The sequence below is a fragment of the Pinus tabuliformis genome, chromosome 4_2 (assembly GCF_031772625.1).
Source record: "Pinus tabuliformis cultivar Carrire ecotype Pingquan chromosome 4_2, CPIR1, whole genome shotgun sequence".
NCBI classification, from domain to species: Eukaryota; Viridiplantae; Streptophyta; class Pinopsida; order Pinales; family Pinaceae; genus Pinus; species Pinus tabuliformis.
Window position 1 is genome coordinate 1078841396 of NC_142304.1, and position 14233 is coordinate 1078855628.

Consider the following 14233-nt stretch of genomic DNA (forward strand, 5'->3'; position numbering starts at 1 on the left):
GCTACAGCAAGGTCAATGTTTATTTATTTTTCTTTGTTACTTGCATTTGACTTATAAGGTTCATAAACATTACCATTTGTAAAGGAGGCTCTTGTCGCAGATTATTTTAATTTGGCTAGTTTTAGTTTATTATATTTGAAAAATATTTTCAAATACACTCAATGAAGGATATATTTCTTATATTTCCATCTCGTGTCATATTTCTATTGCTCATTTTCTTTACTTTCTTAATTGTAGTATTTTTTATTATTATATATAGTATCTATTATGTTGATAAATTTATATTTTAAACATAAAGAATGAATTTTCTGTTGAAGTTTATTCTACATGAGTGTGATTACATGTTTTGACTATTTTTCATCTGTTATGTGTTTGATATTTTCAATTTACCATTTATCAATCAATTTAATTTTTTTTTGTTGTGTGTGTGTGAGTGTATTTTTGTAAGATTTGTGACATATATTTGTGACTAACATAGATAAACTGATAGGACAACCAGATTGATGTTAGTTGTATTCAAATGTTGGGTAGTTACTTCAAACTTGTAACATATTTCAATAAGGCTATAAATTTCAAGTAACTTTCCCATCTTTCTTGGTTTGTCCCACCAAGGAATGGAAAAATGTTGAGTGAATAAAATTTCTATTTTGTCCATAAAAAGAGGCATATTCTAGTTGCCAGTGGGGAATTTTTGTATATATGTTTCTTGAAGGAAACCTACATATGTACACCAACTTCTAGAATAGAAGTAATGTATATATGGAAAACATGTGTTTTGGAAGTGTTTTAAGGAAAATTGAAGTCTGCAACTACAACACAACTGCAAGGGATTTAACTAGTAGGGCCAATGAATGCATCTTAAGCATAAGTATGGAAAAAAATGTTATAACAATTATGTTATACAGTAGCTACTCCCTAACAAAAAAATAGAATGTTGAGGGAATTTAGCCATTCATGAATGTTTTTTAGAGTAATACATACACATCCCTATGAATGTGTTATATCTAATTGGAAATTTGGATTTCCAATAGTTCTTAGAAAATTTCCTTTGGGGATTTCTATTTTTCCCATAATATCCATCATAGTAGTTGGTACTTCAAGGGATTCTTTTGTGCAAAGAAAACCCACACTTACGAGATGACTAAGATAGTTGAGCTCATTATATTCTATATTCCTCATAATTTTCCTCCTCAATAGACTCCCATAGACGACTTTTCTTACTCAGTTCAAGAAAAGCACTACCCACCTGTACAATGTCCCTACACTCTAGTCTCAACTGGGTCTTCCTCTGAACTGACATGCATGAATTATTTGTGAGTGAATCTTCAGTTAACTGGTGTGATACTGGTTGATGCACTTGTGCAATAATCCACTACTAGATCTCTACTAGTTCCTCCAACAATTAGAACTAGTTTAATTGACTGTAACTCAGTTAAACTGAGTTATCTAATTGCAACTCCAATAAACTCAATCTGGACCCCTAAAATTTAGGGATCACACTTACATGACTCCAGATAGACTTCCAACTACAATTTCCTAAGCTAACTAAGTCAACTTAACTTAGTTAACTATTACAAGTTGCTATGAGAATAGAATTACAATTTAATTCAAGGATAAATTAAATTAGAATTTCTAGATGTTATTTTTAATATTTCTTGTTGCTATTCTCAACACTCCCTCTCAACAAGAAAGGAATTCAACTTTATCCTGATCTTGAACCTTTGGAATGTTTTGCATGCAACACTTATGTCTAATTTTGTTGTTACAACAACTCTTGAAACTGAAAAATAAATAAATTAATTAATTAATTAAAAATATAAATAAATATAAATATAAAAAATAAAAATATAAAAATAAATAAATAAATAAATTATTAATTAATTAAAAAAAATAAAAAAATCCAACCTGAATCAGTATGATGCATTTGTCATCAAAGTCTCTGACTGCTACTATCTCTACCTCTGTCGACTGAAAAATCTGCACTTCTGCCGACTCTGCCTTTCTGAAATGTTGTCAACTCTACTCTATGCTCTCTTGTATATGAATGCTCTAGCCTTTGTCACTTTGATCTCCGACTGCATCAACCACCATTGATCCATCCTGCTACTATGTACCTTTGGCTCTCGTAGCAAGGTATGGTCCAAGAGATAAAACCTCTCAATGGACCCTACGCAATTTCTTTCCTCTTGGGACTATCACTTCACATCACCCCACCTCTCACCTGGAGGTATGGTTGCATGTGTTCCCTCTCCCCAATTGGCACGAAATTTCCCCCTACTGGAGGTCTCTACTTGAGTGGATGTCTCGACTCAGTCTCCTCTCTGCTTCTCCAATTGTGGCTTCTCCACAACTTTCTGAGATTGCTTCTGAGGTCATTTCTTCTCTACTTGAGTGGATCTCTCCACTTGGTCTCCTCTCTACTTCTCCAACTGTGACTACTCCACAATTATTTGAGACTGCTTCTGAGACTTCTTCTAGGGATGCATATTGAGAGGTAATACACTCTCCCTCTCAACTACCATGTCTATAACCTTTGCCTTGCTCCTCAAGGCTTTGCATACATCTTCTCCCTAGAGAGCATACAGGTTCTTGACTTGTCCACCAATCTATTTCACCTATCCTGTTGCGATGTGTCTAAGGAAAACCTGTCCCTTACTAAAAATCACATCATAGCGATGGTCTTCCAATACCATGACAGAAACAAGATTCTTCTTTAGTCCTGGAACATACATCACATTTTTTATTCTGAGAGGGGAGTCAGACTCCCTTGAAAGGTAACTGTACCAATTCTAGTAGCGCTATACCTCCCTTGATCTCCAAAATCTATGTTCTGCTTGAGGTCTTTCTCCTCAAAATCACTAGAGAGATCTTTGTTCCCCGTCATATGGAACGAGGCACCACTGTCAAGATACCACATGCCTCCCATTATAGTTCTAGCCATGCATGCAATGAGAGTGAAATTAAGTTCGAATTGTGAAGCTAGAGCTTCACGTGTTGCCGCTACTACTAGCTCCTTCTTGCTTGCTTTCTTCTCTGGGCAATTCGTGGCATAGTGCCCGTGCTATGTTAGGCCCCTATACTACTAGTGTAACCCCTTATTTTTATATGCAACCCCCTTATTGTATTGTTGTTCCCATGTAGTCCCCATATTGTTATTATTTTTCCCCATACACGCCCATTATTGGTATTGTTATGCCCTTACATTATTATTGTTATGTCGGTTATGATTATATTGTGACCCCTTAGACTCCTATATATAGAAAGGACGTCTTGTCATTTTTATCATCAAAGGATTATTCATTTGTGTAATGTAAATGAGTTTTCACCTCGAAGAGGCTAATTTTGAAGTCGTTGATCTATATTGTCTTCTATTTTCTGAGCTAGTTGCATAACATTTGGTATGAGAGCTTTGGATTCTAGGGTTTCGCTGCTTCAAACAGGTCATCAGGGAATGTTTGCTATAATGTTTTATCTATGAAGCTTCAGAAGCTGAAATTGAAACCCATTTAAGATGAAATAATTTTGAACCTCGTGACCGAATGTCAGATCTTTTCTTGCTATATTGTTCAGATATATGAATTGAGGAATTTAGGGTTTTTGTAGGCTTCCGAATTCCATCTCAAACATGTGACCTTGGGAAAATAGTCATAACTTTCTCTTTGAGAATCAGATTCTAATTCTGTAAAGCATGACATAAATATGACGGATGGTAGTTTGTTGGGTATCATTTTTTAGGGCTGAAGATCGAAACAGGGACATGTGGCACGTCGTACAGGTTCACTCTACCGAACTAGTCTATAAGTAGGACATCGTGGGAGATTAGGCATAACTCTTTCTTGGAGAATTGAATCTAGATCAGACATTTCAGGTTGGAAAGCAGACTCAAAGGGCTACCATAGGCCGAAATTTAAGAACTTGGAGATCCATCTCAATCATAAATCTACCCACAACCACCCACTAAAATATATACATGAGAAATAGCCAAAATATAAAATAATAAGGCTAGAAATAAGAATTCAATTTTTTCGTGTGTGTATATATATGGGGTTGACATTGAAATATTATTTAATCTAAGATATTGAAATATTTTATTGTGGTACACACACATATAAAGTTGATATTGAAATAAATTAATTGATATGGGTATTCAAATAATTTTAATTGATATGAATTTTCAAATAATTTATATCTTGTGTTGAGGTATTTTTAAAAATATCAAAATTATACATCTTCCTCTCATATTAAAAAGTAAAGATATAATTTTTTATTTTTTATTTTTATTTATATATATATATATATATATATATATATATATATTATAAATTCATATAAAATAACGTTATTTTATATGGACATTTAAATATGTTATTTATGGTTGAGTGTGAGAGAAATATCTTTACCATGTCTCCTAACTGGTTTGAAATATTAATAATTAATAATAAAAGCAACACAATAAGAATGAGATTATAGATATTTTATAATATTTTTAATTAAAACTAACTAATATATTAATTATATTCTCTGAGAATATTTTATTTTTATTTTTATTTAAAAAAGTAATGTTAATCATACCTTAAATATGAATTAAATCACACATTGCCGTTATATTTGGGTGTAGAATACCCCTCTATATTAATATAGATAGTTTTTTATTTTTTAATAATATATTATTATTTAAAAAATTAAAAATTAAAAAAATAAATATAATAAATTTTTTAATAAAATATTAATATAAAAGTTGAGTCGTAAATCTTTTGAAATCAAAATAAGAAATCAATATAAGTAAGAAAATTGAGCTAGAAGAAATAGTTTATTTAACCTAAATATTAACTTTGGAATAAGTCTTTTATAAAAAATATGACTTTTTTTAATACCAAACTAGACTTTATACATATGTTATAAATTAATTTTTTTTAATACCAAACTAGACTTTACACATATGTTATAAATTAACTTTCTTTTAATACCAAACTAGACTTTATATCTATGTTATAAATTAACTTCCTTTTAATACCAAACTAGACTTTATACCTATGTTATAAATTAATTAAATTTAAATTTAAATAGAAAATAATTAAAGAAATTTTAAATTTAAATAAAGAGTAATTACAATATTACAATCAACTAAAAGTATAAAATCAAAATTTAAATAAAGAGTATTTACACTATACAATCAACTCCTAAAACATAAAATTAGAAAAGTGAAAATAAATTTATGCAAACGATAAATAGAAATTAGAAAAAATAAAATGACTTAAAACGATATGTGCGTGATTGTAAAAGTACAACGATATTTGCGTCATCGTAAAAGTACAAATAAGTGAGTGAGCCATTCTCGATTTGAATTGTAATTAACATGCAACTTAAGTATTGTTGTTACACATGTAAATATCTTCTTAATAAAAATTATCCCTACGCCATTAACTTCATATGCTCTCAAGGCTTTGAAGGGCTCCACCATTCGTACAAGAGACGAAGTGACAGTGCGTCACCTACAATTAATTACACCTCACCTCCTCCCATCTCACCTACAATTAATTACACCTCACCTCCTCCCATCTGCCCAAACTTTCTCTATTATAAATACTCATCATAATCCACATACTCTTTACATATATCACTGCATTTCTCCTCCGCTGCTCTGCCCAATTTCTGCTCTCAGCATTTAAGCACCATGCCATTCCTCTGTTTTCCTTTTCCTTTTCGCATCCTATTTTTCCTATTCATTTGCCCCTTCTCCTTCTCTACGCACTCACTTTATGACGATGGAAAATCACTGTTGGCATTTAAGAACCATATCACCTCTGATCCCCATGCTTCAATGGCCGACTGGAGCCCCACAGTCCCCTTCTGTAACTGGACTGCCGTCACCTGCAGCCACCGTCACTTGCACAAAGTCATCTCCCTCAACCTCAGTTCCAGGGATCTGCACGGCCCCATATCTCCTTCCCTCGCCAATTTGACGTTTCTGCATGCGCTTGATCTCAGTGGCAATCTGCTCCACGGCTATATCCCACCTCAACTCGGATCCCTGTTTCGTTTGAAGGCCCTCTGGCTGCACCGCAATCAAATGGGAGGGAACATCCCAATTGAACTCAGCAATTGCACAAATTTGGTTAGCTTGGCACTCTCCTACAACAATCTTACTGGAAGTATTCCGCCAGAGTTGGGTTCCCTCACACATCTGCAACAGCTTGCCCTGGGGTCGAACATCTTGACAGGTATAATTCGTCTTCCTTTGGAAAGATGTCAGTATTGATTATTTTAGAAATTGCAGAAACAAATATCTTACTCACTAATTTTATTGTGAATTTTCAGGGAACATTCCTATTTCTTTGTCAAATATTTCCATTTTGACTCATTTGGGAATCTATGGGAACAATCTTACCGGAAGTATTCCACAAGAATTTGGCCGGCTCACTAGTCTCCAAACTCTTTATCTTTTTGAGAATGAATTATCAGGGACCATTCCCACTTCTTTGTCAAATCTCTTTAACTTGATTTACCTATATTTATGGGGAAATCAACTTAGTGGAACAATACCAAATTCCATTGGAAATTGTTCAAAACTAAGGGAACTCGTTCTAAGCGACAACAAGTTAAGTGGTAGTGTGCCAATACAACTTGGTAAGCTATACCTCCTTGAAAAATTATACTTGGAAGGTAATGAACTTGGTAGTGACACTGCTACAACCATGCCTTTTATTATAGCCCTTACCAATTGTTCACACCTAAAAGAGCTAGACTTGAGAGCCAATAAACTATCTGGTATCTTGCCCCTTGCCATGGGAAAACTTTCTATCAATTTGTCTTACTTGTCATTAGCAAGCAACATGATAGAAGGAAGCATCCCTCCACATATAGGCAATCTTAGCAGCCTAACCTATCTAAATTTATCTGGAAATATTTTAAATGGTAGCATTCCATCTTTAAGAAATCTTACAAATTTAGAAAGGTTATATTTAGGAAACAACAAATTAGAAGGAAACATACCTGATGATTTTGAACAGTTACAACAACTCGGTCTCTTGGACTTCAGTGGGAACTTACTCTCTGGAAAGGTTCCTAATTCCCTTGCATCCCTTAAACAACTAAGAGATCTCCTCCTTCATAACAACCGGTTATTAGGGAGCATTCCTTCCAACTTAGGGAGTTGTACAAATTTGGAATTGCTTGATTTGTCTCACAATATACTCACTGGAAGCATACCTCGAGAAATCGCTGAACTTCATAATCTGCAATTCTATTTAAATTTGTCATGGAATTTAGTAGAAGGCTCCTTGCCCTTTGAGATTGGTAAAATTACAATGGCTCAAGCTATAGATGTCTCTGCCAACCACTTGACTGGAGCCATCCCATCTACAATTGGAAGTTGTGTTGAACTGTTTTCGTTGAATTTATCTCAAAATTCTTTCCAAGGCTCTATTCCAGATTCACTTGAAAATTTAAAAAGCCTTATGAGTCTAGATCTCTCTTCCAACTCCTTGTCAGGGATAATACCACCTACTTTGAACAAGTTGGAAATGCTTCAGTATTTGAATTTGTCTTTTAACAAACTCACTGGGGAAATTCCAAGAGGAGGACCTTTTGCAAATCTATCAATTTCCATTTCCCTAAATGGAAATCCCAACCTTTGTGGACCACAAGTATTCCAGTTATCTGCTTGTCCAACACCAAGAGGCCATCCTACAATTGTGAAAAGAGTACTATTTCCAGTCAGTGGAGTTGTTGCTTTTATACTATGTTGTTTTCTTTTGATATTCCTATGGCGAAGGAATATGCATATACAAAATATTTATGTCTCAAGAGCTATTTTCCAAAAGTTTGGGCGTCAAAGGATCTCATATCAAGAGCTTCATAGAGCTACAGATGGATTTTCTGAGGCCAATTTGTTGGGAACAGGTAACTTTGGGTTAGTTTATAAAGGAGTTTTGACTGATGGAACTCTTGTCGCCGTGAAGGTTCTTAGCTTGCAAAGTGATCAAGGTGAGAAACTTTTTAAAGGAGAATGCAATGTCTTGAGAAAAATTCAACATCGGAATCTAGTGAAAATCATAACTTCATGTTCAAACCTCCATTTCAAAGGCTTAGTGTTTGAGTTTATGCCTAATGGAAGCTTAGAGAAGCATTTGTATCCTAATATACACAACAACAATTTAGAGGTTGTGTGTGAACTGGGATTGAGAGCACGACTAGACATTGCCATAAATGTAGCCCATGCCATAAAATATCTTCATCATGATTCTTTTGTACAAGTGGTGCATTGTGATATAAAGCCTAGCAATGTGCTTTTGGATGAAGATATGGTAGCCCATGTAACAGATTTTGGTATTGCAAAATTAATTGGTGAAAGCTCCACTGGTTCATTATCTTCTACACTTGCTTTAAGAGGATCTATGGGCTACATTGCCCCAGGTATGACATTTTAAGATATTACTTTCTCTTGTCTTTTTCTCATTAAAAATATTGTATGCATTGCTTTAACAAAATTTGTTGTCTTTATTGTAGAGTATGGATTAGGTGTGGCAGTGTCCTCTCAAGGAGATGTTTACAGTTATGGCATTCTGTTATTGGAGATTCTTACTAGAAAACAACCAACAAGTGGCATGTTTATTGGAGACCTAAACTTGCACAATTGGGTGAACTTGGCATTTCCTGATAGGGTAAAGGAGGTAATTGACAATGACCTTTTTATTGAAGTGGGCAGTGATGACTTTGAAGAAAACAAAGTGTACAAATGCTTAGTTTCTTTGTTGCGTGTTGGTTTGCTTTGTTCAAAGCATTCACCAAATGAAAGACCAACTATGAAATTTGTAGTAATGGCTTTGGAGAGCATCAAAGAAGATTTGGTAGAAAATTCATTTACTTCTAGAGGATTGAGACGAAGCATATCCAATCTGCTTAGCAATTTAAATACAAGCAATGATGCACCTATGTTAAGTGACCAAAGTTCTTCTAGCTATTAGTTTGTGAAGTTAACAACAACAAAAGCTTTTGAGCCTTGTCATTATTCTTTCAATGACAATGTTTTTTGTACTTTAAATTTCCAGAAATGTATATTATATATTTGTAATTCAAATTTCCAAATAAATTTCCATAAATGTGTATTATCTATCTGTAATTATTGTCCTTGGAAATAAAGTTTTTTTACAATATAATATTAAATAGATTGTAAATATGCATTTGATTTGATATAGTATCCTTACTTGATGTTACTATCCTTTTTCTTGAATTAAATTATAGTCTTTTCAATTTTATATATAAAATAATTATTATCTAAATTTAAATCTTAATTTCTAATTTAACGAATTAATTCTATAAACCATGTTTTGAGGGTAATTATTTCATTTATATTTATACTAAAGATTAAGTGTCATTACTTTTAAGATTCTTTTAATTGTTTTTAATATATTAAGATTTATGTGTCATTACTTTTAAGATTCTTTTAATTGTTTTTAATATATTAAGATTTATTTTTTTAAATGTAAAAAATAATTGAACTTTTAATTATTAAGGATGCAGAAAATAAATATGTAAAACCAAACTATCTATCTTTCAACAATGTTAAATCTGATGCCTATGCCAATATCATTAACAATGTTAAATCTGATGCCTATGCCAATATCATTCACAATGGCTTTCCTTCTTTCAAATTTATTTCTTTTTCCCTAAGTGATCCATGACACAAAAAAATCAATAGTCATTTTCGAACTCCAAATTCAAACTACTTTTCATAAATTGTCAAAAATAAACAATATATAAATGAAAGCACATGAAGCCAATAGTTGGTGGACCAACCACACAAGTGGTGCAGAGGAGAGCACTGGATAGAATTTATTAAAACATACACACTGAAGAATTGGAAGTGTGTAAATAATGGAGAGTTTGCTATTTAAAATAGAAAGAGAAATCACGAGTGAATATGGAATAATTTTATTTGGCAAGTAATTATGATGGTGAGAAATGCAGTGTTTTCTATAAAGAAATTTTAATATGCGAATTCAAAAATCATCAGAAATATCCCACTTGACTTATTATTCTTTATTTTTATGTTTATTTTCAACTATTACATACTTATCATTTTATAAAAGAAGTCTCTGAAATCAATATTATTAGTGGCTGGTATTTTCTTTAAATAGATTTTAATATGCAAATTCAATTGTCATCAGAAATATCTCACTTATAAATACTCATCATAATCCACATACTTTATTACCATCTGCCCAAACTCTCTCTCTGTTATAAATACTCATCATAATCCACATACTTACATATATCGCTGCATTTCTCCTCCGCTGCTCTGCCCAATTTCTGCTCTCCGCATTTAAGCACCATGCCATTCCTCTGTTTTCCTTTTCCTTTTCGCATCCTGTTTTTCCTATTCATTTGCCCCTTCTCCTTCTCTACGCACTCACTTTATGACGATGGAAAATCACTGTTGGCATTTAAGAACCATATCACCTCTGATCCCCATGCTTCAATGGCCGACTGGAGCCCCGCAGTCCCCTTCTGTAACTGGACTGCCGTCACCTGCAGCCACCGTCACTTGCACAAAGTCATCTCCCTCAACCTCACTTCCAGGGATCTGCACGGCCCCATATCTCCTTCCCTCGCCAATTTTACGTTTCTGCATACGCTTGATCTCAGTGGCAATTTGTTCCACGGCTATATCCCACCTCAACTCGGATCCCTGTTTCGTTTGAAGACCCTCTGGCTGCACCGCAATCAAATGGGAGGGAACATCCCAATTGAACTCAGCAATTGCACAAATTTGGTTAGCTTGGCACTCTTCTACAACAATCTTACTGGAAGTATTCCGCCAGAGTTGGGTTCCCTCACACATCTGCAACAGCTTTTCCTGGGGTCGAACATCTTGACAGGTATAATTCGTCTTCCTTTGGAAACATGTCAGTATTGATTATTTTAGAATTTGCAGAAACAAATATCTTACTCACTAATGTCATTGTGAATTTTCAGGGAACATTCCTAATTCTTTGTCAAATATTTCCAATTTCACTGTCTTGGAAATTTATGAAAACAAACTCACGGGGAGTATTCCACAAGAATTGGGCCGGCTCACTAGTCTCCAAACTCTTTCTCTTTATGAGAATGAATTATCAGGGACTATTTCTGCTTCTTTGTCCAATATCTCCACTTTGACTGATTTAGCTATTTCCACCAACAATCTCATTGGTAATATTCCACAAGAATTGGGCCGGCTCACTAGTCTCCAAACTCTTTCTCTTTATGAGAATGAATTATCAGGGACTATTCCTGCTTCTTTGTCAAATATCTCCACTTTGACTGATTTAGCTATTTCCACCAACAATCTCATTGGTAATATTCCACAGGAATTGGGATTGCTTTCTAGTCTCCAAGCCCTTTACCTCTTTGAGAATGAATTATCTGGGACCATACCTGCTTCTTTGTCAAATCTCTTTAACTTGAGTTACTTGTATTTATGGGGAAATCAACTTAGTGGAACAATACCAAATTCCATTGGAAATTGTTCGAAACTTAGGACACTCACTCTAGCCTACAACAAGTTAAGTGGGAGTGTGCCCGTACAATTGGGTAAGCTATACCTCCTTGAAATTTTATACTTGCAAGGTAATGAACTTGGTAGTGATACTGCTACAACCATGCCTTTTCTTACAGCCCTTACCAATTGTTCACACCTAAAAGTGCTAGACTTGAAAGACAATAAACTAGTTGGTGTCTTGCCAAGTGCCATAGGCAAACTTTCTACCAATTTGTCTGTCATGAAATTAGCAAACAACATGATAGAAGGAAACATCCCTCCACACATAGGCAACCTTAGCAGCCTAACTTGTCTAAATTTATCCGGAAATCTTTTAAATGGCATCATTCCATCTTTAAGAAATCTTACAAATTTAGAAAGATTATATTTAGGAAACAACAAATTAGAAGGAAACATACCTGATGATTTTGAACAGTTACGACGACTCGGTCTCTTGGACATCAGTAGAAACTTACTCTCTGGAAAGATTCCTAATTCTCTTGCATCCCTTAAACAACTAAGGGATCTCCTCCTTCATAACAACCGGTTATCAGGAAGCATTCCTTCCAACTTAGGGAGTTGTACAAATTTGGAATTGCTTGATTTGTCTCACAATATACTCACTGGAAGCATACCTCGAGAAATTGCTGAACTTCATAATCTACAATTCTATTTGAATTTGTCATGGAATTTATTAGAAGGCTCCTTGCCCTTAGAGATTGGTAAAATTACAATGGCTCAAGCTATAGATGTGGAGCCATCCCATCTACACTTGGAAGTTGTGTTGAACTATTTTGGTTGAATTTATCTCAAAATTCTTTCCAAGGATCTATTCCAGATTCACTTGAAAATTTACAAAGTCTTCTAAGCCTAGATCTCTCTTCCAACTCCTTATCAGGTACAATACCAACTACTCTGAACAAGTTGAAAATGCTTCAGTATTTGAATTTGTCTTTTAACAAGCTCACTGGGGAAATTCCAAGAGGAGGACCTTTTGCAAATCTATCAATTTCCATTTCCCTAAATGGAAATCCCAACCTTTGTGGACCACAAGTATTCCAGTTATCTGCTTGTCCAACACCAAGAGGCCATCCTACAATTGTGAAAAGAGTACTATTTCCAATTAGTGGAGTTGTTGCTTTTATACTATGTTGTTTTCTTTTGATGTTCCGATGGCGAAGGAATGTGCACATACAAAATATTTATGTCTCAAGAGCTATTTTCCAAAAGTTTGGGCGTCAAAGGATCTCATATCAAGAGCTTCATAGAGCTACAGATGGATTTTCTGAGGCCAATTTGTTGGGAACAGGTAGCTTTGGGTTAGTTTATAAAGGAGTTTTGACCGATGGCACTCTTGTCGCTGTGAAGGTTCTTAGCTTGCAAAGTGATCAAGGTGAGAAACTTTTTAAAGGAGAATGCAATGTCTTGAGAAAAATTCAACATCGGAATCTAGTGAAAATCATAACTTCATGCTCAAACCTCCATTTCAAAGGCTTAGTGTTTGAGTTTATGCCTAATGGAAGCTTAGAGAAGCATTTGTATCCTAATATACACAACAACAATGTAGAGGTTGTGTGTGAATTGGGATTGAGAGCACGACTAGACATTGCCATAAATGTAGCCCATGCCATAAAATATCTTCATCATGATTCTTTTGTACAAGTGGTGCATTGTGATATAAAGCCTAGCAATGTGCTTTTGGATGAAGATATGGAAGCCCATGTAACAGATTTTGGTATTGCAAAATTAATTAGTGAAAGCTCCACTGGTTCATTATCTTCTACACTTGCTTTGAGAGGATCCATGGGCTACATTGCCCCAGGTATGACATTTTAAGATATTACTTTCTCTTGTCTTTTTCTCATTAAAAATATTGTATGCATTGCTTTAAAAAAAATTATTGTTTTTATTGTAGAGTATGGATTAGGTGTTGCACTGTCCTCTCAAGGAGATGTTTACAGTTATGGCATTCTGTTATTGGAGATTCTTACTAGAAAACAACCAACAAGTGGCATGTTTATTGGAGACCTAAACTTGCACAGTTGGGTGAACTTGGCATTTCCTGATAGGGTAAAGGAGGTAATTGACAATGACCTTTTTATTGAAGTGGGCGGTGATGACTTTGAAGAAAACAAAGTGTACAAATGCTTAGTTTCTTTGTTGCGTGTTGGTTTGCTTTGTTCAAAGCATTCACCAAATGAGAGACCAACTATGAAATTTGTAGTAACGGCTTTGGAGTGCATCAAAGAAGATTTGATAGAAAATTCAATTACTTTTAGAGGATTGAGACGAAGCATATCCAATATGCTTAGCAATTTAAATACAACTAGCAATGATGCACCTATATTAAATGACCAAAGTTCTTCTGCCGATTAGTTTGTGAAGTTAACAACAACAAAAGCTTTTGAGCCTTGTCATTATTCTTTCAATGACAATTTTTTTTGTACTTCAAATTTCCATAAATGTATATTATCTATTTGTAATACAAATTTCCAAATAAATTTCCATAAATGTGTATTATCTATCTGTAATTATTGTCCTCGGAAATAAAGTTTTTTTTACAATATAATATTAAATAGATTGTAAATATGCATTTTATTTGATATATTATCCTTACTTGATGTTACTATCCTTTTTCTTGAATTAAATTATAGTCTTTTCAATTTTATATATAAAATAATTATTATCTAAATTTAAATGTTAATTTCTAAT

The 14233-nt window shown here is 33.9% G+C and overlaps 2 protein-coding genes across 4 annotated transcripts; both read left to right on the plus strand.

Moving 5' to 3' along the window:
- The first annotated feature begins 6455 nt into the window (after positions 1-6455).
- LOC149173381 (receptor kinase-like protein Xa21) lies at positions 6456-9019 on the plus strand. The gene is made up of 2 exons (XM_089424579.1): positions 6456-8415; positions 8509-9019. The coding sequence occupies exons 1-2, from the start codon at positions 6696-6698 to the stop codon at positions 8964-8966; spliced, it is 2178 nt and encodes a 725-aa protein (XP_089280705.1). The 5' UTR covers positions 6456-6695; the 3' UTR covers positions 8967-9019.
- A 1242-nt stretch (positions 9020-10261) lies between these two features.
- LOC149173382 (putative LRR receptor-like serine/threonine-protein kinase At3g47570) lies at positions 10262-14011 on the plus strand. 3 transcript variants are annotated; one of them, XM_089424580.1, is made up of 2 exons: positions 10262-10880; positions 10978-12356. In XM_089424580.1, the coding sequence occupies exons 1-2, from the start codon at positions 10334-10336 to the stop codon at positions 12321-12323; spliced, it is 1893 nt and encodes a 630-aa protein (XP_089280706.1). In that variant the 5' UTR covers positions 10262-10333; the 3' UTR covers positions 12324-12356. The 3 variants fall into 3 exon arrangements, with proteins under 3 accessions (XP_089280706.1, XP_089280709.1, XP_089280707.1); XM_089424583.1 differs by lacking the exon at positions 10978-12356 and adding an exon at positions 13437-14007 and having other exon boundaries at positions 10263-10880; XM_089424581.1 differs by lacking the exons at positions 10262-10880; positions 10978-12356 and adding exons at positions 12424-13343; positions 13437-14011.
- Positions 14012-14233: the final 222 nt, after the last annotated feature.

Coding starts and splice junctions, on each gene's coding strand:
- LOC149173381 (XM_089424579.1), top strand. CDS start 6,696: ATGCCTTTTATTATAGCCCTTACCAATTGTTCACACCTAAAAGAGCTA. Junction 8,416..8,508: donor TATGGGCTACATTGCCCCAG/GTATGACATTTT, acceptor TCTTTATTGTAG/AGTATGGATTAGGTGTGGCA.
- LOC149173382 (XM_089424580.1), top strand. CDS start 10,334: ATGCCATTCCTCTGTTTTCCTTTTCCTTTTCGCATCCTGTTTTTCCTA. Junction 10,881..10,977: donor GGGGTCGAACATCTTGACAG/GTATAATTCGTC, acceptor GTGAATTTTCAG/GGAACATTCCTAATTCTTTG.